This window comes from Carcharhinus amblyrhynchos, chromosome 4 (genome assembly GCF_965287045.1).
Source record: "Carcharhinus amblyrhynchos chromosome 4, sCarAmb.v2.hapA, whole genome shotgun sequence".
Classification (NCBI taxonomy): Eukaryota; Metazoa; Chordata; class Chondrichthyes; order Carcharhiniformes; family Carcharhinidae; genus Carcharhinus; species Carcharhinus amblyrhynchos.
In genome coordinates this window covers 27,737,037-27,752,513 of record NC_137327.1, presented here as the reverse complement: position 1 = coordinate 27,752,513, position 15,477 = coordinate 27,737,037, and the positions used below count along the sequence as shown (strand labels likewise).

The 15,477-nt window shown below is 40.4% G+C and overlaps 1 protein-coding gene across 3 annotated transcripts in view; it reads right to left on the bottom strand.

Moving 5' to 3' along the window:
* The window catches only part of zcchc14 (zinc finger, CCHC domain containing 14), a 108,868-nt gene that overhangs the window by 79,543 nt on the left and 13,848 nt on the right, over positions 1 to 15,477 (bottom strand). For 2 of the 3 annotated variants that reach the window (XM_080186889.1, XM_080186890.1), the window contains exon 2: positions 5,070 to 5,181. In XM_080186889.1, the coding sequence (XP_080043015.1) occupies positions 5,070 to 5,181 (112 nt within the window). The remainder of the gene's footprint in view (positions 1 to 5,069; positions 5,182 to 15,477) is intronic. The other variant, XM_080186891.1, reaches the window with a different exon arrangement.

Here is a 15,477-nt window from a genome sequence, read left to right as displayed (position 1 = left end):
AATATCACTTATAGAGTTTTGGGAAAGATTTTTTGTATTATTGAACTGTTAATACTTTTTGGTGACATTTTATACTGTACATGTAATTTCCTCCTGCCCATTTAAAAAAGGCAAATGTTATGTTGGGCTGGTAAACCTTTGCTTTATAAAACAAGGTTTAGTGTTCAGCCAATATTGTAAGCTATTGCAAACTGGGAAGTCAGTTAATTGGACTTGGTAACATTTAAGATATGGAACAGGACTGGGAGCATACAACATTCTGAAACATCTGGTGTAAGCTACATGATGGGAAAATAAATAAATTCCATAAACAGATTACTTTCAACCTTAATTCTTTTTGATATTTAAAATTCAACTATCATAATGGGAATGGTTTCAATGCAGCTTTACATAGCTGGAATTGAAATGCTTTCTTCCTTTGTGCAAAATCAGAGGTCATGTTGTACAACTGACTGAAGTGACCAGAAGATGATACAACCAAACCAAGAAATACAAAAAACAATAAATAACCCTCCACTACGTCACTAAGAATTCAGTAGTAGCCAAATGACTGATAAAATTAAATGTCAGTATGCAGGAAAAGATTTGCAAATTACACAGAACTGTAAATATCACAACGTGGAAACAGGTTGGTTAGCCTTACCAGTCTGTGTTAGTATTTACAGCATTTTAGTGTTTAATCCCATTAACCCTATAAGAAGCAGGAGCACCAGTAGGCCATCTGGCCCTTCAAATCTGCTCCACCATTCAATAAGATCATGGCTGATCTTTTTGTGGACTCAGCTCCACTTACCCACCCGCTCACCGTAACACTTAATTCCTTTATTGTTTAAAAATGTATCTATCCTTGCTTTAAAAGCATTCAATGAGATAGCCTCAACTGCCACACTGGACAAGGAATTCCACATATTCAAAACCCTTTGAGTGAAGAAGTTCCTCCTCAACTCAGTCCTAAATCCACTCTCCCTTATTTTGAAGCCATGCCCCCTAGTTCTAGTTTCACCTGCTAGTGGAAACAATCTCCCTGCTTCTATCTTATCTGTTTCCTTCATAATCTTACATGTTTCTATAAGAACTCCCCTCATTCTTCTGAATTCCAATGAGTATAGCCCCAGTCTACTCAACCTCTCCTCATAAGCCAACTCTCTTAACTCTGGAATTAACCTAGTGAATCTCCTCTGCAGCCCCTCCAGTGCCAGTAGATCGTTTCTCAAGTAAGGAGACCAAAACTGTACCCAGTGCTGCAGGTGTGGCCTCACTAGCACCTTATACAATTGCAACATAACCTCCTTGTTTTTAAATTCCATCCCTCTAGCAATGAATGGCAAAATACCATTTACCTTCTTAATTACCTGCTGCACCTGCAAACCAACTTTTTGCAATTCATGGCTCAAGGCCACCCAGATCCTTCTGCAGAGCAGCATGCTGCAGTTTTTTACCATTTAAATAGTAGTCCATTTTGCTGTTATTCTGCCCAAAATGGATGACCTCACATTTACCAACATTGTACTTCATCTGCCAGACCCTTGCCACTCACTTAGACTATCCATATCCTTTGCAGACTTTGTGCCCACTGAAGACTTTGCTCTACCACTCGTCTTAGTATCATCTGCGAACTTTGACATACTACACATGGTCCCCAAATCATCTATGTAAATTGTAAACAACTGCGGTCCCAACATTGATCCCTGAGGCACAACACTAGTCACTGATCACCAACCAGAAAACACCCAATAACCCTCACTCTTTGCTTTCTGTTAATTAACCAATCCTCTATCCATGCTAATACATTACCCTAACACCGTATACCTTTACCTTATGCAGCACCTTGTCAAATGTCTACCGGAAATCCGGAAACACCACATCCACAGGTTCCCCATTGTCCACCATGCATGTAATGTCCTCAAAGAATTCCACCTAATTAGTCAAACACAATCTGCCCCTCATGAATCCATGCTGTGTCTTCCCAATGGGACAATTTTTGTCCAGTAGTCTCACTATTTCTTCCTTGATGATAGATTCAAATATTTTCCCTACTACAGAAGTTAAGTAACCAGCTTATGGTTACCCACTTTTTGTCCACCTCCTTTTTTAAACAGTGGCATCACATTTGCTGTTCATCAATCTGTAAGAACCAGCCCAAGTCCAGTGAATTACCATGAGTGCTTTTGCTATTTTCCCCACCATCTCTTTTAGTACCCTGGGATGCATTCTATCAGGGCCAGGAGACTTGTCTATCTTTATCCTATTAGCTTGCCCAATACTATCTGTCTAGTGATAATGATAGTTTCTAGGTCCTCACATGCCATAGTCTTCTGGTCATCACCTGCCATCTTGTTCCCATGACCATTTATTCTACATCACTTCAACCGCCTATTTAACAGTTTATTAAATGTTGACATGGTGTTTGCTCAATCACCAACTCCAATAGTGTATTTCCTATTTCCATAACTCTCAATGTAATAAAACACACATCATCTGGGAGAGGAACATCACTAATGCTTTGCACACCAAAATAAAATTATAATATTGGAAAAAATTCTCAAATGTTCAAAAATGCGTTACCATCAATATCCAATAGAAAATACTAGAAAGCAAATTCATATTAGATGCCACTGTAGCACAATTCAGGAGATACTTGTCAATCTCTGCAGACCAGATTCAAATCTCAAATTTTGAGAAGGTTTCCTGTGGAACTGCAAATTACATTATGATTTGCTGATCATACTTGACCTGGTATCATAAAGTGTAAACACATTTGGGCCACAGTATCTTTCAAGAAATCATTATGTCTAGGGAAGGACTGAAGGGCAAAATCCTTTAAATTGTGGTGTATCCAACTTCACAATCTATTCCTGTCCATCTTAAAATACAACTTCCAACCTTCCATCGCTTCACCTCTCAAGAGTAAGAGTTAATTTAGAGGGGAAAGGCCATGGAAGGATTTGAAAATAAGGAAGAAAATTTTAAATTAATTGGCAAGAAGCCAATGTAGATAAACTAGCACAAGGCGAGGGGCTGAGTATGACTTGGTGTAATTTTTGTTTACAGGCAGCAATTTTGAACGAGCTCAATGTTACAGAGAGTGCAAGTTGGAAGCCAACCAGAGGGCATTAGTAATCATAGAGTTTAAAAATAACAGCACATAGATGAGGATTTCAGCAATCAATGAGCTGAAATGGGACAGAGGCAAGCCAGGCTGCAGGAGTAGAAGGAGGCAGTAGATGGATTGGGTGATGGAGAGAGTACAGGGTCAGAAGTGTGGCTCAAAGTCAAACAGAACATCAGGGCTTGAATGGTCTGGTTCTGCCTCAAAGAAGTTTATGACAGAATACGATGTCTGATCTTCCTAAAATTCAATGTAAAGATATTTCAGGTCTTCCAATACTGGATGTCAGACAAGCAGCACGACAAGTAAGATGCAGTGGATGGATTGAAAGAGATATGAGGAAGTAGGGCTGTATGTCATCAGTGTGCATGTGGAACTTGCTGTTATCATGCAAGGCATCATCCAAAAACACAGAAGCAGCACCTTCATGACAAAAAGGTCAGGGCTTTGGAAACTTCAAGAGTAACCATGTGAGAGAGAGAAGTTAAGCCTTTGCAGATGATTAAACAGGAAGGAAAAAATGATCTGAAGAGTCTTTCAGTGATAAAAATCCTGGAAAGTGAGTTGTGACATTGAGATTGGAGAGATGGCCCCTGTTTTGATTCTTGTTTATCCAGATTTTTTTCTCACATACAACACAAAAGCAAGCTCCAACAGGTAAGCCTGTCTTATTGAACAGCTATGAGAGCTTGTTTGCAAAGTCATCAGGCATTAAATGAATTTATTTAATGAATTCATTAAATGAATTCATTTAATGCCTCCACTTTTACACGTAGGGTCTACAACATGCAGCCCAGTCCATTTCAAAACATTCATTCCAAACACACACATAACAGGTTAAATAAATTAATGACCAGGTTTATACAAACAAGGTCACAAAGCAGCAATAGCAAGTTATCAATTCCAGCTATAAACTAATTGGTGAAAGGGTTAAACTGAAAAAAAGAGTAACAGACAATCCAAGTTTCTCTGAATGGCTTCCATTGTAGTACTTTCAATTTAACAAAAGATTAATGTGCTTTGGAAGGGAGTAGCTGTCTGATCCCTATCAGTTACAGTTATTCTCAGGATTACACGATCATCTTACTCAAGGTGAGGTGTTCTGCCGAAATGGCTACTTTCAAATATCTTTCACACAATGTCAAAAGAATTGAAAGTCAAACTTACAGCATAAGGTTACACAAATTATTTCAGTGTTTGGCTTGAAAGTATTTCAAAGATAAGAACCCATGTACTGAGTTAGGACCAATAAACCATGGACAAAACTATTCATTATAAGATGTAGGGCTAGCCAAAATAAATGGTGAGGTTGAGTCAGATAAAGACAGCAAATAAATTAATTGTAGAAGGAGAGATAAGTTGTAATCGCTGAGGAAAAGGAGTTTCCAACCAGAGAAATTTTAAAAAGATAGGCATGAACCGTGTAAACTTTCCTGGTTTGCTGTAAACAGTGAAGCTGCTGACATTGAGAGGATATAAAGAATTGAGGTATATTCCAAGAATGAAGTCTGTATACATAGAGGTAGAAAGATCATCATCATATCTTTCATGATACCAAACTACTTAAGGGAGCAATGCTTCCTTTTCCTCAGAAACTATTTCCCAGCAGCATGGATGACAGCCTTTTCTTTGTACACAGAGGCTGAATGAATGTTAAAGAATTCCTCTACTCTGAGGGGTTTTAAAATGAAGTCCATGTCCAATGTTCTATTTATTATATTAACAATACATTTTTATGTTTTAATTCTGCTGTTTGCTTTGGGATGTTTATGCAACATATTTGAACAAAATTGATCAATTAAGCTGGAAATTGGAAACACCATTCATAAGCATTGTTGTGCAAATACAGTAAACATTTGTTCTGCACACAACAATTTGTAAACTACAATCATTATAAAAGCTCAGAGCTACAAATGACAAATCTATACACAAGGTAAGATTTTAGCATGTTACAACTTACTTCTTGAATGCTTGCCCGAAGGCCGTTTTTGGGAGGATTCATCACAGGAATGTGCTGATGTCTGTAATGCATTCTCCAAACAGTGTCCACCACTTTCAGCTTTGCGTGCTACCTTTAAAAAACAAAGAAAACATTGTTTCCTTAAAAGTTGAAAAAATATTTTATGATTTCCCAACTAATTACGCAAGGCTTTGATAAATAAGAATTACTCACTTCTCACTCTCATTTCAAGTTTTTTTTTAGCCTTTGGCACAAGATTATCAAGTGACGATAAAAGAAAATTTTCAGAAATTTCTACTGCATTAAGACTTAAGCAATTAAGATTTCCATCAATAGTTTACTGCATAAAAATCATTGTCAAATCTAGTTCTAAACTTTAGAGATATAATATTCAGAGATTTAATTCACAGGTCTGTATGGGCTCATTGGTTCAGCATTCCTTGCATGGGTAAAAATTTGAGTTGAAGTGCTCTTTCCCAATCGTTTTCCACTGTGCGTAAACATTAGGTGAGAACATGACATGGCTAGGCCTCATGTCCTTCACAGTCAAATATGCCAACTCTCACCATCAATAATCAAGAAAGAATCTCATGCTAGCAATACTTTCAGAACTGTGATCAATGTGATGAGGAGGGGAGATGATGATGGTGCACCTAATTTCATTTGTTTTCACATATTCACAACAAAATTACCATTACTGCTTTCTGATATCAGGATAATTAATACAATAGAATGACATTCTAATCCTTGGCAGGTAAAGAACTCAGGAGTATAACAAGAAGGAAAGATCTTTCAACACAAACACATTGCCCTTCACCCTGATCCTAATTGCATATTGTTACAATTTCCGCAGAGACCAATAACTTTTGAAAAGGATTTGAATTCTCAGTGAACAACGCAACAGATTTCACATTTAATACTTTTATTGTAATTAAATTCAAAATTGACTAAACATTACTTATCAGGCAATTAATGCTCTAAATTACAGAAGGGATATGCCTCTTTAATCCTCCATCACATTTATGTGTCACATCACACACTTCTCAGAATTGTAGTCTTTACAGAACACAGTCCAAAGTTACACTAAGCTTCCAACAGTCTCACTTCACCCTGCTTTTCTCAGTCCTAAAGTCGAGCATATGTTGAAAGTAATTTTCAAGTCTTCCAAGAATCCCAGAATTGACTTCCAACAGCAAGGCCCCACTCCAATGTCAACTCCTCCTGTCACACAATGGAAATCTACTAGTGCTCTTAATTTTCTATTGGCCCCATCTCTTCAACTAGGGAACACATTCTGCCTGGTATCTACCAGAGAACAGGCTCTACCCCTACTGTTTGCATTAGTTGTCATTTCTTTGTCTCTCTCTCTCTCTCACCCTGTGACTGACACACAGACCAAAATTTTCTGACTGTTCATGCTAGCAAGATTTTCTCATCTTGCTACAGTGAATGGAGATTTTGCTTGTTGCCAAATTTTTCACCTTTGCTGCAGCATATGTGAGGCAGGAATGAGCAGCAAGATCATGCCCACGATCGTGCCTCAGTAAATCCAAAAGTTTGTGAGTCGACCCATAGCAAAGCCGCTTTTTATTGTGCCCACGTGTGAAACCAGGCACTTGGGTTTCAACAGGATTTGACCTGGGCCCCCAGTCCCCAGAGAAACATTAGTTTATCGCCAAGGACAGTGGTAGATCACATGCTTCATTTTACCTTGAATTAAAAGAGACAGTTTAAAAGACAATCATTTTACAGTGTCCAGTGATAACAATATCCTTTATCTTTCTGAAGCACTACGCTATATCCTCATTTCTATTCTTATATTGGAGTCTAAACTGATTCATCTCAGCATGTTTCCTTGTCAATACTTCCTGCAAAAAGTGGTAGTTCATTCTGCAATTCAAATGTTCAGTGAGTAAGTAATTAAGTAAGTTTCTGATTTCTATAGCTTCCGATCACATCTTCTGGTTCTCCTATTCCAATATTGCATAAGATGCACCTCTATAGCAAGCTTATAGCTTTGATTTTACAATTTAAGAACTTGCATCAAATATCCCTGGTGACATTTTTTTTCCTCAAATCAAATCAGACTTAGCATCCTTATGTTTTCTTCAAACAAAAAAGTGAATGAAGCACAGAATTATATTTATTGCTGTAACTGTATACATGTCATGAATTGTAATCCTTTATGGAATATAACATGAAGCACCACTTTTTTTTCCCCCTAAGAATCTACTCTCAGCCTTTACAACCATCTCTTACTATGATATTGTTGGCAATGTTTTATCAACCACTGTATTTAGGTTTTTTTTGCTTAAATATTGAAATAGGCACAACCTTCCCATTATCTACACTTTGTTAAATACAATTAAATACAAAATTCCATAGGCACTGTACTTGTAAGATGCATTGCAAACGTAACATGCTATGGTTCAGATTTTGCAGACAGCGATGAAGGAATCACTGATCACTAATTTAAAAAAGAGTGAAAATGTACTCTAACCTGGCATCTAATCCAGGGCAGCAGCCTCCACCGGGAATCTGTGGGCAACAGCTTGGCTCTTCAGTGAATCAGACTGAAGAACTCACACTAAGATAAGAACATAAGAACATAAGAAATAGGAGCAGGAGTAGGCCATCTGGCCCTTCGAGCCTGCCCCGCCATTCAATAAGATCATGGCTGATCTGTCGTGGCTCAGTTCCACTTTCCCGCCCTCTCCCCATAACCCTTAATCCCCTCTCTTATCAAAAACCCATCAACCCGCTTCTTAAAAATATTTAGCGAGGCAGCCTCCACCACTTCAACGGGCAGAGAATTCCAGAGATTCACCACCCTTTGAGTGAAGAAGTTCCTCCTCAACTCCGTTCTGAACCGCCCCCCCTTTATCTTGAGGCTGTGCCCCCTAGTCCTACTGTCTTTTTTGAGCGGGAAGAGTCTTTCCACCTCTATCCTATCCATCCCATTCATCATCTTATACGTCTCAATGAGATCTCCCCTCATTCTTCTAAACTCTAACGAGTACAAGCCTAGTTTATTCAGCCTCTCCTCATAGCTCAACCCCCTCAACTCCGGTATCAGCCTAGTAAACCTCCTCTGCACTCCCTCCAAGGCCAAAATATCCTTGCGCAGGTGCGGCGCCCAAAACTGCACACAGTACTCCAGCTGCGGCCTCACCAATGCCCTATACAGCTGCAGCAAGACCTCCCTACTTTTATATTCAATCCCCCTCGCTATGAAGGCCAGCATCCCATTCGCCTTCCTGACCACCTGCTGCACCTGCAGGCTGGGTTTTTGCGACTCATGCACAAGGACCCCGAGGTCCCTCTGCACCGTCGCCTGCTGCAGTTTTTCGCCACGTAAGTAATAGTCCTTCCTACCATTCTTCCTACCAAAGTGGACCACCTCACACTTGCCAACATTAAATTCCATTTGCCATTTCCTGGCCCATTCGCCCAGCCTATCTAGATCCTTCTGCAGACTCTCCACACCCTCCACACAATTTGCCTTTCCCCCAATCTTGGTGTCATCAGCAAATTTCGACACCCTACACTCGGTTCCCTCCTCCAGATCATCTATATAAATGGTAAATAGCTGAGGCCCCAGCACCGACCCCTGGGGCACCCCACTAGTCACCAACCGCCAATCCGAATAGCACCCATTGACCCCCACTCTCTGCCTCCTATTTGACAACCAATCCTCTATCCACGCTAACACCCTACCCCCAACTCCATGTCCTCTGACCTTCTGCAGTAACCTCTTGTGAGGTACCTTATCAAACGCCTTCTGAAAATCCAGAAAGACCACATCCACCGGCTCTCCTCTATCCACCGCCCTAGACACATCCTCATAGAACTCCAGTAAATTTGTCAGACACGACTTCCCTTTAATGAAACCGTGTTGCGTCTGCCCTATCAAGCAATTCCCTTCAAGATGCCTCGCAATTTCCTCCTTAATGACGGATTCTAACATTTTACCTACCACAGACGTTAAACTAACCGGCCTGTAATTCCCTGCCTTTTGCCTGGCACCCTTCTTAAACAACGGCGTAACATTAGCCGTTTTCCAATCCTCCGGCACTTCCCCGGAATCCAGCGACGTCTGGAAAATAACCACCAAGGCATCCACTATCACCTCCGCCATTTCTTTCAGAACCCTCGGATGCATTCCATCCGGTCCTGGGGACTTGTCCACAATCAGCCCCTCCAGTCTGTCGCGCACCACCTCTCTAGTAACAGTAATGTCATTAAGACCCTCCAGTCCTACCACCTTTCCATCGCTAACACCCGGCAAATTATTCACGTCCTCCTCCGTGAAGACAGAAACAAAAAAGTTATTCAAGACCTTAGCCATATCCCCATCCCCTACCACTAGGTCCCCTTTCTCATCTGCTAAGGGACCAACGTTCACCCTAGCCAGCCTCTTCCTTTTTATATATTTATAAAAACTCTTGCTATCCTTTTTTATATTAAGTGCTAGCCCAGCTTCATAGCTTCTTCTACCCTCCTTTATCAACTTTTTTGTCAATCTTTGTTGACATTTAAACCTTTCCCAATCCTCTTCTCGCCCACTGCTCTTAGCTACTCTAAATTCCTCCGCTTTTAATTTAACACTTTCCTTCACCTCCTTCGTTATCCACGGCTTATTACCTCTCTTCCTACTGTCCTTTTTAACCATCGGAATAAATTTCTGCTGAGCACCAAGAAAGATCTCCTTAAAGATCCTCCACTGCTCCTCAGCAGACCTACCTTCCAACGCGCTCCCCCAGTCCACATTCGCCAATTCTTCTCTCATCCTACCATACTCCCCTCTATTCAAACAAAGGACACGTGTCCGGGAACCCACTTTCTCCTCCTCCATCTGCAACAGAAACTCCACCATACAATGATCACTCTCTCCAAGAGGATCCTTCACCTCAAGGTCCCTAATTCTACCCGCCTCATTACATAGCACCAGATCCAAGATAGCTCGCTCCCTCGTCGGCTCCAACACACACTGCTCCAGGAAACTATCCCGGCAGCATTCCAAGAACTCCTCCTCGAGCCCACCTCGTCCAACATGGGTCGACCAATCAATATGCAGATTGAAATCCCCCATAACTACTGCCGTCCCATTCCTGCACGCCGCACTTATTTGCGCGTTAACAGCCCGCCCCACCTCCAGATCATTATTCGGGGGCCTATAGACGACACCCACCAGCGTCTTCCTCCCTTTGCTGTTCCTAATCTCCACCCACAACGATTCCACTTTCTGCTCTTTGGCTCCGATATCATCCCTTGCTACCACCTTGATGCTGTCCTTAATCAGCAGAGCTACGCCACCCCCTCTTTCCTCCTGCCTATCCTTCCTAAACACTTGATAGCCCTGTACATTCATCTCCCAGTCCCTGTCACCTTGCAGCCACGTCTCTGTAATGGCCACCAGATCGTATCCATTTGTGTCGATCTGCGCCACCAGCTCATCCACTTTATTCCGAATGCTTCGTGCATTCAGATATAGAATTCTTTTGTAAGATTGCACCTAATGTTGAATGAGCAAGGAAACAGGAGAGTTGCAGACCAGAGCTAAGCTTGCCAGTGGAGCCGGTTGCAGACTGTGGTGCCATTGTGCAGGTGCCTTGATCTCCCAGTGAACTGGGAGACCTTCTGCCCCCTCACCCACAATTGCCTTCAGTGCAAATTCATGCCCTTGTTCAGCTCTCCATGCTTTGCAAACCACAACCGTCTCAATCCACTACAATATTTTTCACGGATCTTCTAAAATCTTCCCCACTTCAGCCCAATCTTTCTGGCCTTTTTTATCATCAATTTCACTCCCTCAAGCATTGTGATCTTTTCCCTTTCTCTCAGGCTCTTCTCTATCCTCACCAGCTGCTGCCCAGGGCCACAAGCCTATCCACGAAAGGCAATTTTCCCTAAGGAAGCAATCACATGAAAAGTCATACAGGAAATTCAGCTGCTGTGCTAATCAGAAACAGAATAGGGTGCAAATGATTAGTGCTCATCTTTAATGAATATACCAGCTATTTTAGACTAACTATTTGGGAAAATCATCCCATGAACATTTATACAACTCCTTTAAAGATAGCTTACTGAGATTTTTCTTGTATCCAGTGAATGTTGAAAATGGATCATTTTCCAACAACTGGATATTAGATATGTAGGATAGATAGATACATTCTAAGTACACTGAACTTCAAACTTCAGGTCAGTCATAGAAACGTTTTTGACCATTCACTACCATTAGCTGTCCGAGATTCCTTTTTTAAATAAGATTGGTTCATTATGATCTACAACCTACTTGTACAATAGTGATCCAAAATGTAAAAATAGTGCCCTTTTGTCTTCTGCATATACATTTCTCAAACCTCTTGAAGACGAACGTGATGAGCTTATTGCAAACAGTTAAGCCGGTTTATTTTATTGCAAGTGAGTACACAGTCATTATTACGGAATTCACCAACTTCAAACCAATAAAATATGTCTCTGCTTGATATAATAATTAACATGGTACTCTTCCTAACATTAATCGTACTAACTTAGAATAACTGAGCTTGCATAAAACTGTATTCTTTCTCTTCATTGTAAAAAAAAGACTGCTCCTACAATCTCCTTACTCTTCATCTTTTGCGCACATAGTTCAAAATGACTTTTGAATACATTGGAGGTAAATGTCCAACTTCAGTCCTTGGACAAACACCTGGTGGAGGAGATTACTTGCCTGTCATGGAACCTGCCTGATTTTCATCTTATTAGAGAACAATGGGTGAACCCCTTTGCCATGGTACAAGCTATGCAGCAAAGTTATCCCCAAGGAGAGATGAAAAATCATTACTTTTTCGGAGTGGCAGTCAACAGCTCAGCTTAGGTGAGATCCAGGCAGCTCACCCCAGTGGCCCAGTGCTGGAGACTACCTCTGTCAAATTGAAGGACACATGCATCTTTTTAAGACACTATCTGCCATATACCAGGCAAGTTTAACTGTCACTGAAACTGACAAGCTAGGGAAAAGTTAAACATCAATGGCAAGTAGATAGGATATAGGGGGTTGGGTACAGATGTTAGGGGGAAGGGGCTTGGGTTGTGAGGGAAGAGTTGGACAGGGTATCAGACCATGGGTGGGGAGGATGGGGAGGGGAGAGAGAGAAAGAAAGGACATGAGTTGGGACCAGACTGCAGGGTGGGGGAATGGGCTGGTGAGGAGGGATGGGGTGGCAGGGAGGGGGGACCTGACGGTGAGGTGGCGGAGAAGGATATCCAAGGGTGGGGAATAAGGAGAGGGGAAGAGTGGGTTGGACCTCAGAGTGGTGTGGAAATCTGACTTTTTCATACTATTTATCTCGGACTTATTTTCTTTCCAAATGGGTGAGAATATTCTTCTTTTTTGTCAAAAATATTCCCACTTTTAAAGTTATTCATAATTTCCATTCGTCTGTGCATACAATTGTCAAGTCTTTGAGAAACATGACGCAAATCCACTTGATTCTCATAGAACTTATTGGCAACCATTTGTGAAAAATATCTAAGTTATATCCGCATATATTAATTGTCCATAATCTTCCATTACCACCTCAACACTGCAATAGGTCATGGGAAATTTTTACCAAGCTTACTTCAGTTGCAACTTGCAGCTCTGTGAACTTTATAATCAGGAATAACCTGAGCAACAATGTCATGGAATAGTTTTCTTTCTAATATTCCTTTCAAATCACCTAGATCCTCATCTTACCATTACCATTTCTTCCATGTAGCAGGTCAAAATCTTATATCAACCAATATGGGAGCATCATCTTGACAAGGACTGTAGCAGTTCAATATTCATTAGCACCTTTTCGAAGAAACCAGGGATGGGCCACAAAAGCAGCCTTGCCCATGTCAATCATATCTCAAGAACAAGCTAAAAACCACTCCTTAAGCAAACAACTTTTCCAGTATTTAGAACTACTCCAAATATTTCAGTTATGAATCAATTTCACCTGCAAATGCTTAGAATTCAAATACTTGGAAGGATGTGAACTTATAGTACTTACCCACTAAACATACAGAAGACATCAGAGCAAATGTTGAACTAAAATGATTTGCTCTTGGAGTGCATTCAGAAATAAAAATGGCATATATTAATCAGCAGAAGAAAGCCAATATTAAATATCACCTTTTCTTTCTCCCCTCATTCTTTGCATCACACTTCATCAATTTTACAATTTAGGAAAACAACGGATTTAGGAAAAACAAACTCCTCTTGCATTTGTTTGTTACCATTATAGCCTGTCTCATATTTTGTAGCTGAACTCGTGTTTTAAAACATCAAGTTCCATGGTTCTATTTATACAATCATGCTTTTTGGCCTAAATCAAAATCAGGCTAGTTCTTGGTACTGTCAAGGAGCTAAGTGACTGAATCCTTTAAAAATGATTTTTTTTGGACAAATCCTCAATATAGCCAGTATATCTTTTGTTAAGTATACTACAAGCTTCAATGCTGCTATGTCTAACTCCGGCCTGAAAAATGGTCACCAATATACAAGCTTAGTACTTACCCCTGATGGAAGGAAGTGTTCTGAAATATGCATATTTGTTTGGCAGATTGCTGGCAGCAGAAACTCATAATTAATTATTGCCTTGCCAACAGTGCAAATTATGAAACAGGTGAACAAAGATAAAAGTAATTGTCACATGATTTTTTCTCTCATTTTGCAAAACCTCTTTTTTAACTACATATATTTATTTATATACGTATATACATACACACACCTCAAGACTGCACTATATTCACAGATATTAAAATTAGAACATTATTTTACAACATGAAAAGGGAAAAACAAATGCAAAATTCTTATATTGTTTAGGTTATCATAGAATTAACATTTTTATGAAATAAGTACATCAACATGGCTATTTCCCAAAATCAAAAACTGGACAAAGACTTTAAAAACGTTGAAGCTATGTCTACCTGCAACCCTGAACAACAGGAGTTAATCTAACAATAACAAAGACATATGCCCCATTATCTTTGAAGATACATTAACGAACCTGAGAGCTGTAGAAGCCAACTTCAAAAAGGAAATTATACCAAAGCCATCTACATTTCCTAAGCCAGGTCTGGCCAACAAAGACTACTGGACTGTTAGGACAAAGGACCCTGCACCTTTCCTTTCAAATTCTTGATGGTTGAACATTAACAATTTTAAGAATCCAGACAAAGAAGTATACATCTTTTGTCAAAGCCAAAGTCAACGGGTAAGAGTCATGTCACACGAATTTCTAGCTGGAAGAACGAGTTACCCTATAGTGCCAGTCTGCCATATTCCATCTAACAAGCATTAGCTCAGAAAAATGGCTCTGTCCAGGTTTGAACATCTGGCTCCTGATCTATACAGTTTCTACTCTAACTTCTGGTTCTAGCATCTACAAGACCAATTTATCTCTACGTGCCAATTCCATTGTGGAAGTCATCTCTATTGGAAAAGTGAATTATCCAGTATTATTCTTCAACCAGTTGACCTCTGTGAAAGAATACACTACTGGATTTTAATTCTGGCCTTTAGAAACAATAATGCTTTAGTCTTTTGCTTGTCAACCTTCCTTTCCCTCTTCTTTCTTTATTGTATGAATGCACCTAGAGCTATTGTGTCACTCCGCCCCCGCACCCCATAGCTTTTTTGAGTGTTTGCGAATAACTTAACCCTGTAAGTTTACCCTATATCTTTCAGAGGTTTGTCCTTTCAGGAACCATTTCTCCCTACCTGTGCAAAATGAGAGCAAGTCCATTGTGTTGCTCCAGGATTCCAGGGTACAGGGGCCATTCAATTATTAATGTTAAAGGGAAACCTAAACCTAATCCAGCTACCTCCAAGTCCTTCCTGAAAGCTGAGGCACTGATCAGTGGAGTGGGAGGAGCATCTGTGTTTCTACTCCTCCATAAGATCCACCTAGAATGTGATCTTGTTTCAGTAGGAATTGTCCCTGATCTACCAGAAGCAGGAATTGATTTCCTCCTTAGGAATGATTTTGCCAGCAGCAAGGTATTAGCCAGAAAAAGAGAGGTCCAAAAGGTGAAATAGCACATGTAAACATTGGACAAAGTCTGCTTAAACCCAAATTATTATGGTCAAAGCCAGGTCAGTAAAGCTAATAAATTCAGTAAAGACTACAAGATTCCAAAAAATATTCCCAGAATATCCCAGAATTAAATAGGGACCAGAGAAGTTCCAAAGCAGGGAGTGAGTTAATGAGGGAGATGCCCCACATTGTCAAAGAGCCTGAAGGAAGGGCAGCATGGTGGCACTGCTGCCTCAGTGCCAGGGAGCCAAGTTTGATTCCCAGCTTGGGTCACTGTCTGTGTGGAGTTTGCACATTCTCTCCTCGTCTGTATAGGTTTCTTCCCAGAGTCTGAAAGACAGGCATGCTAAATTCTT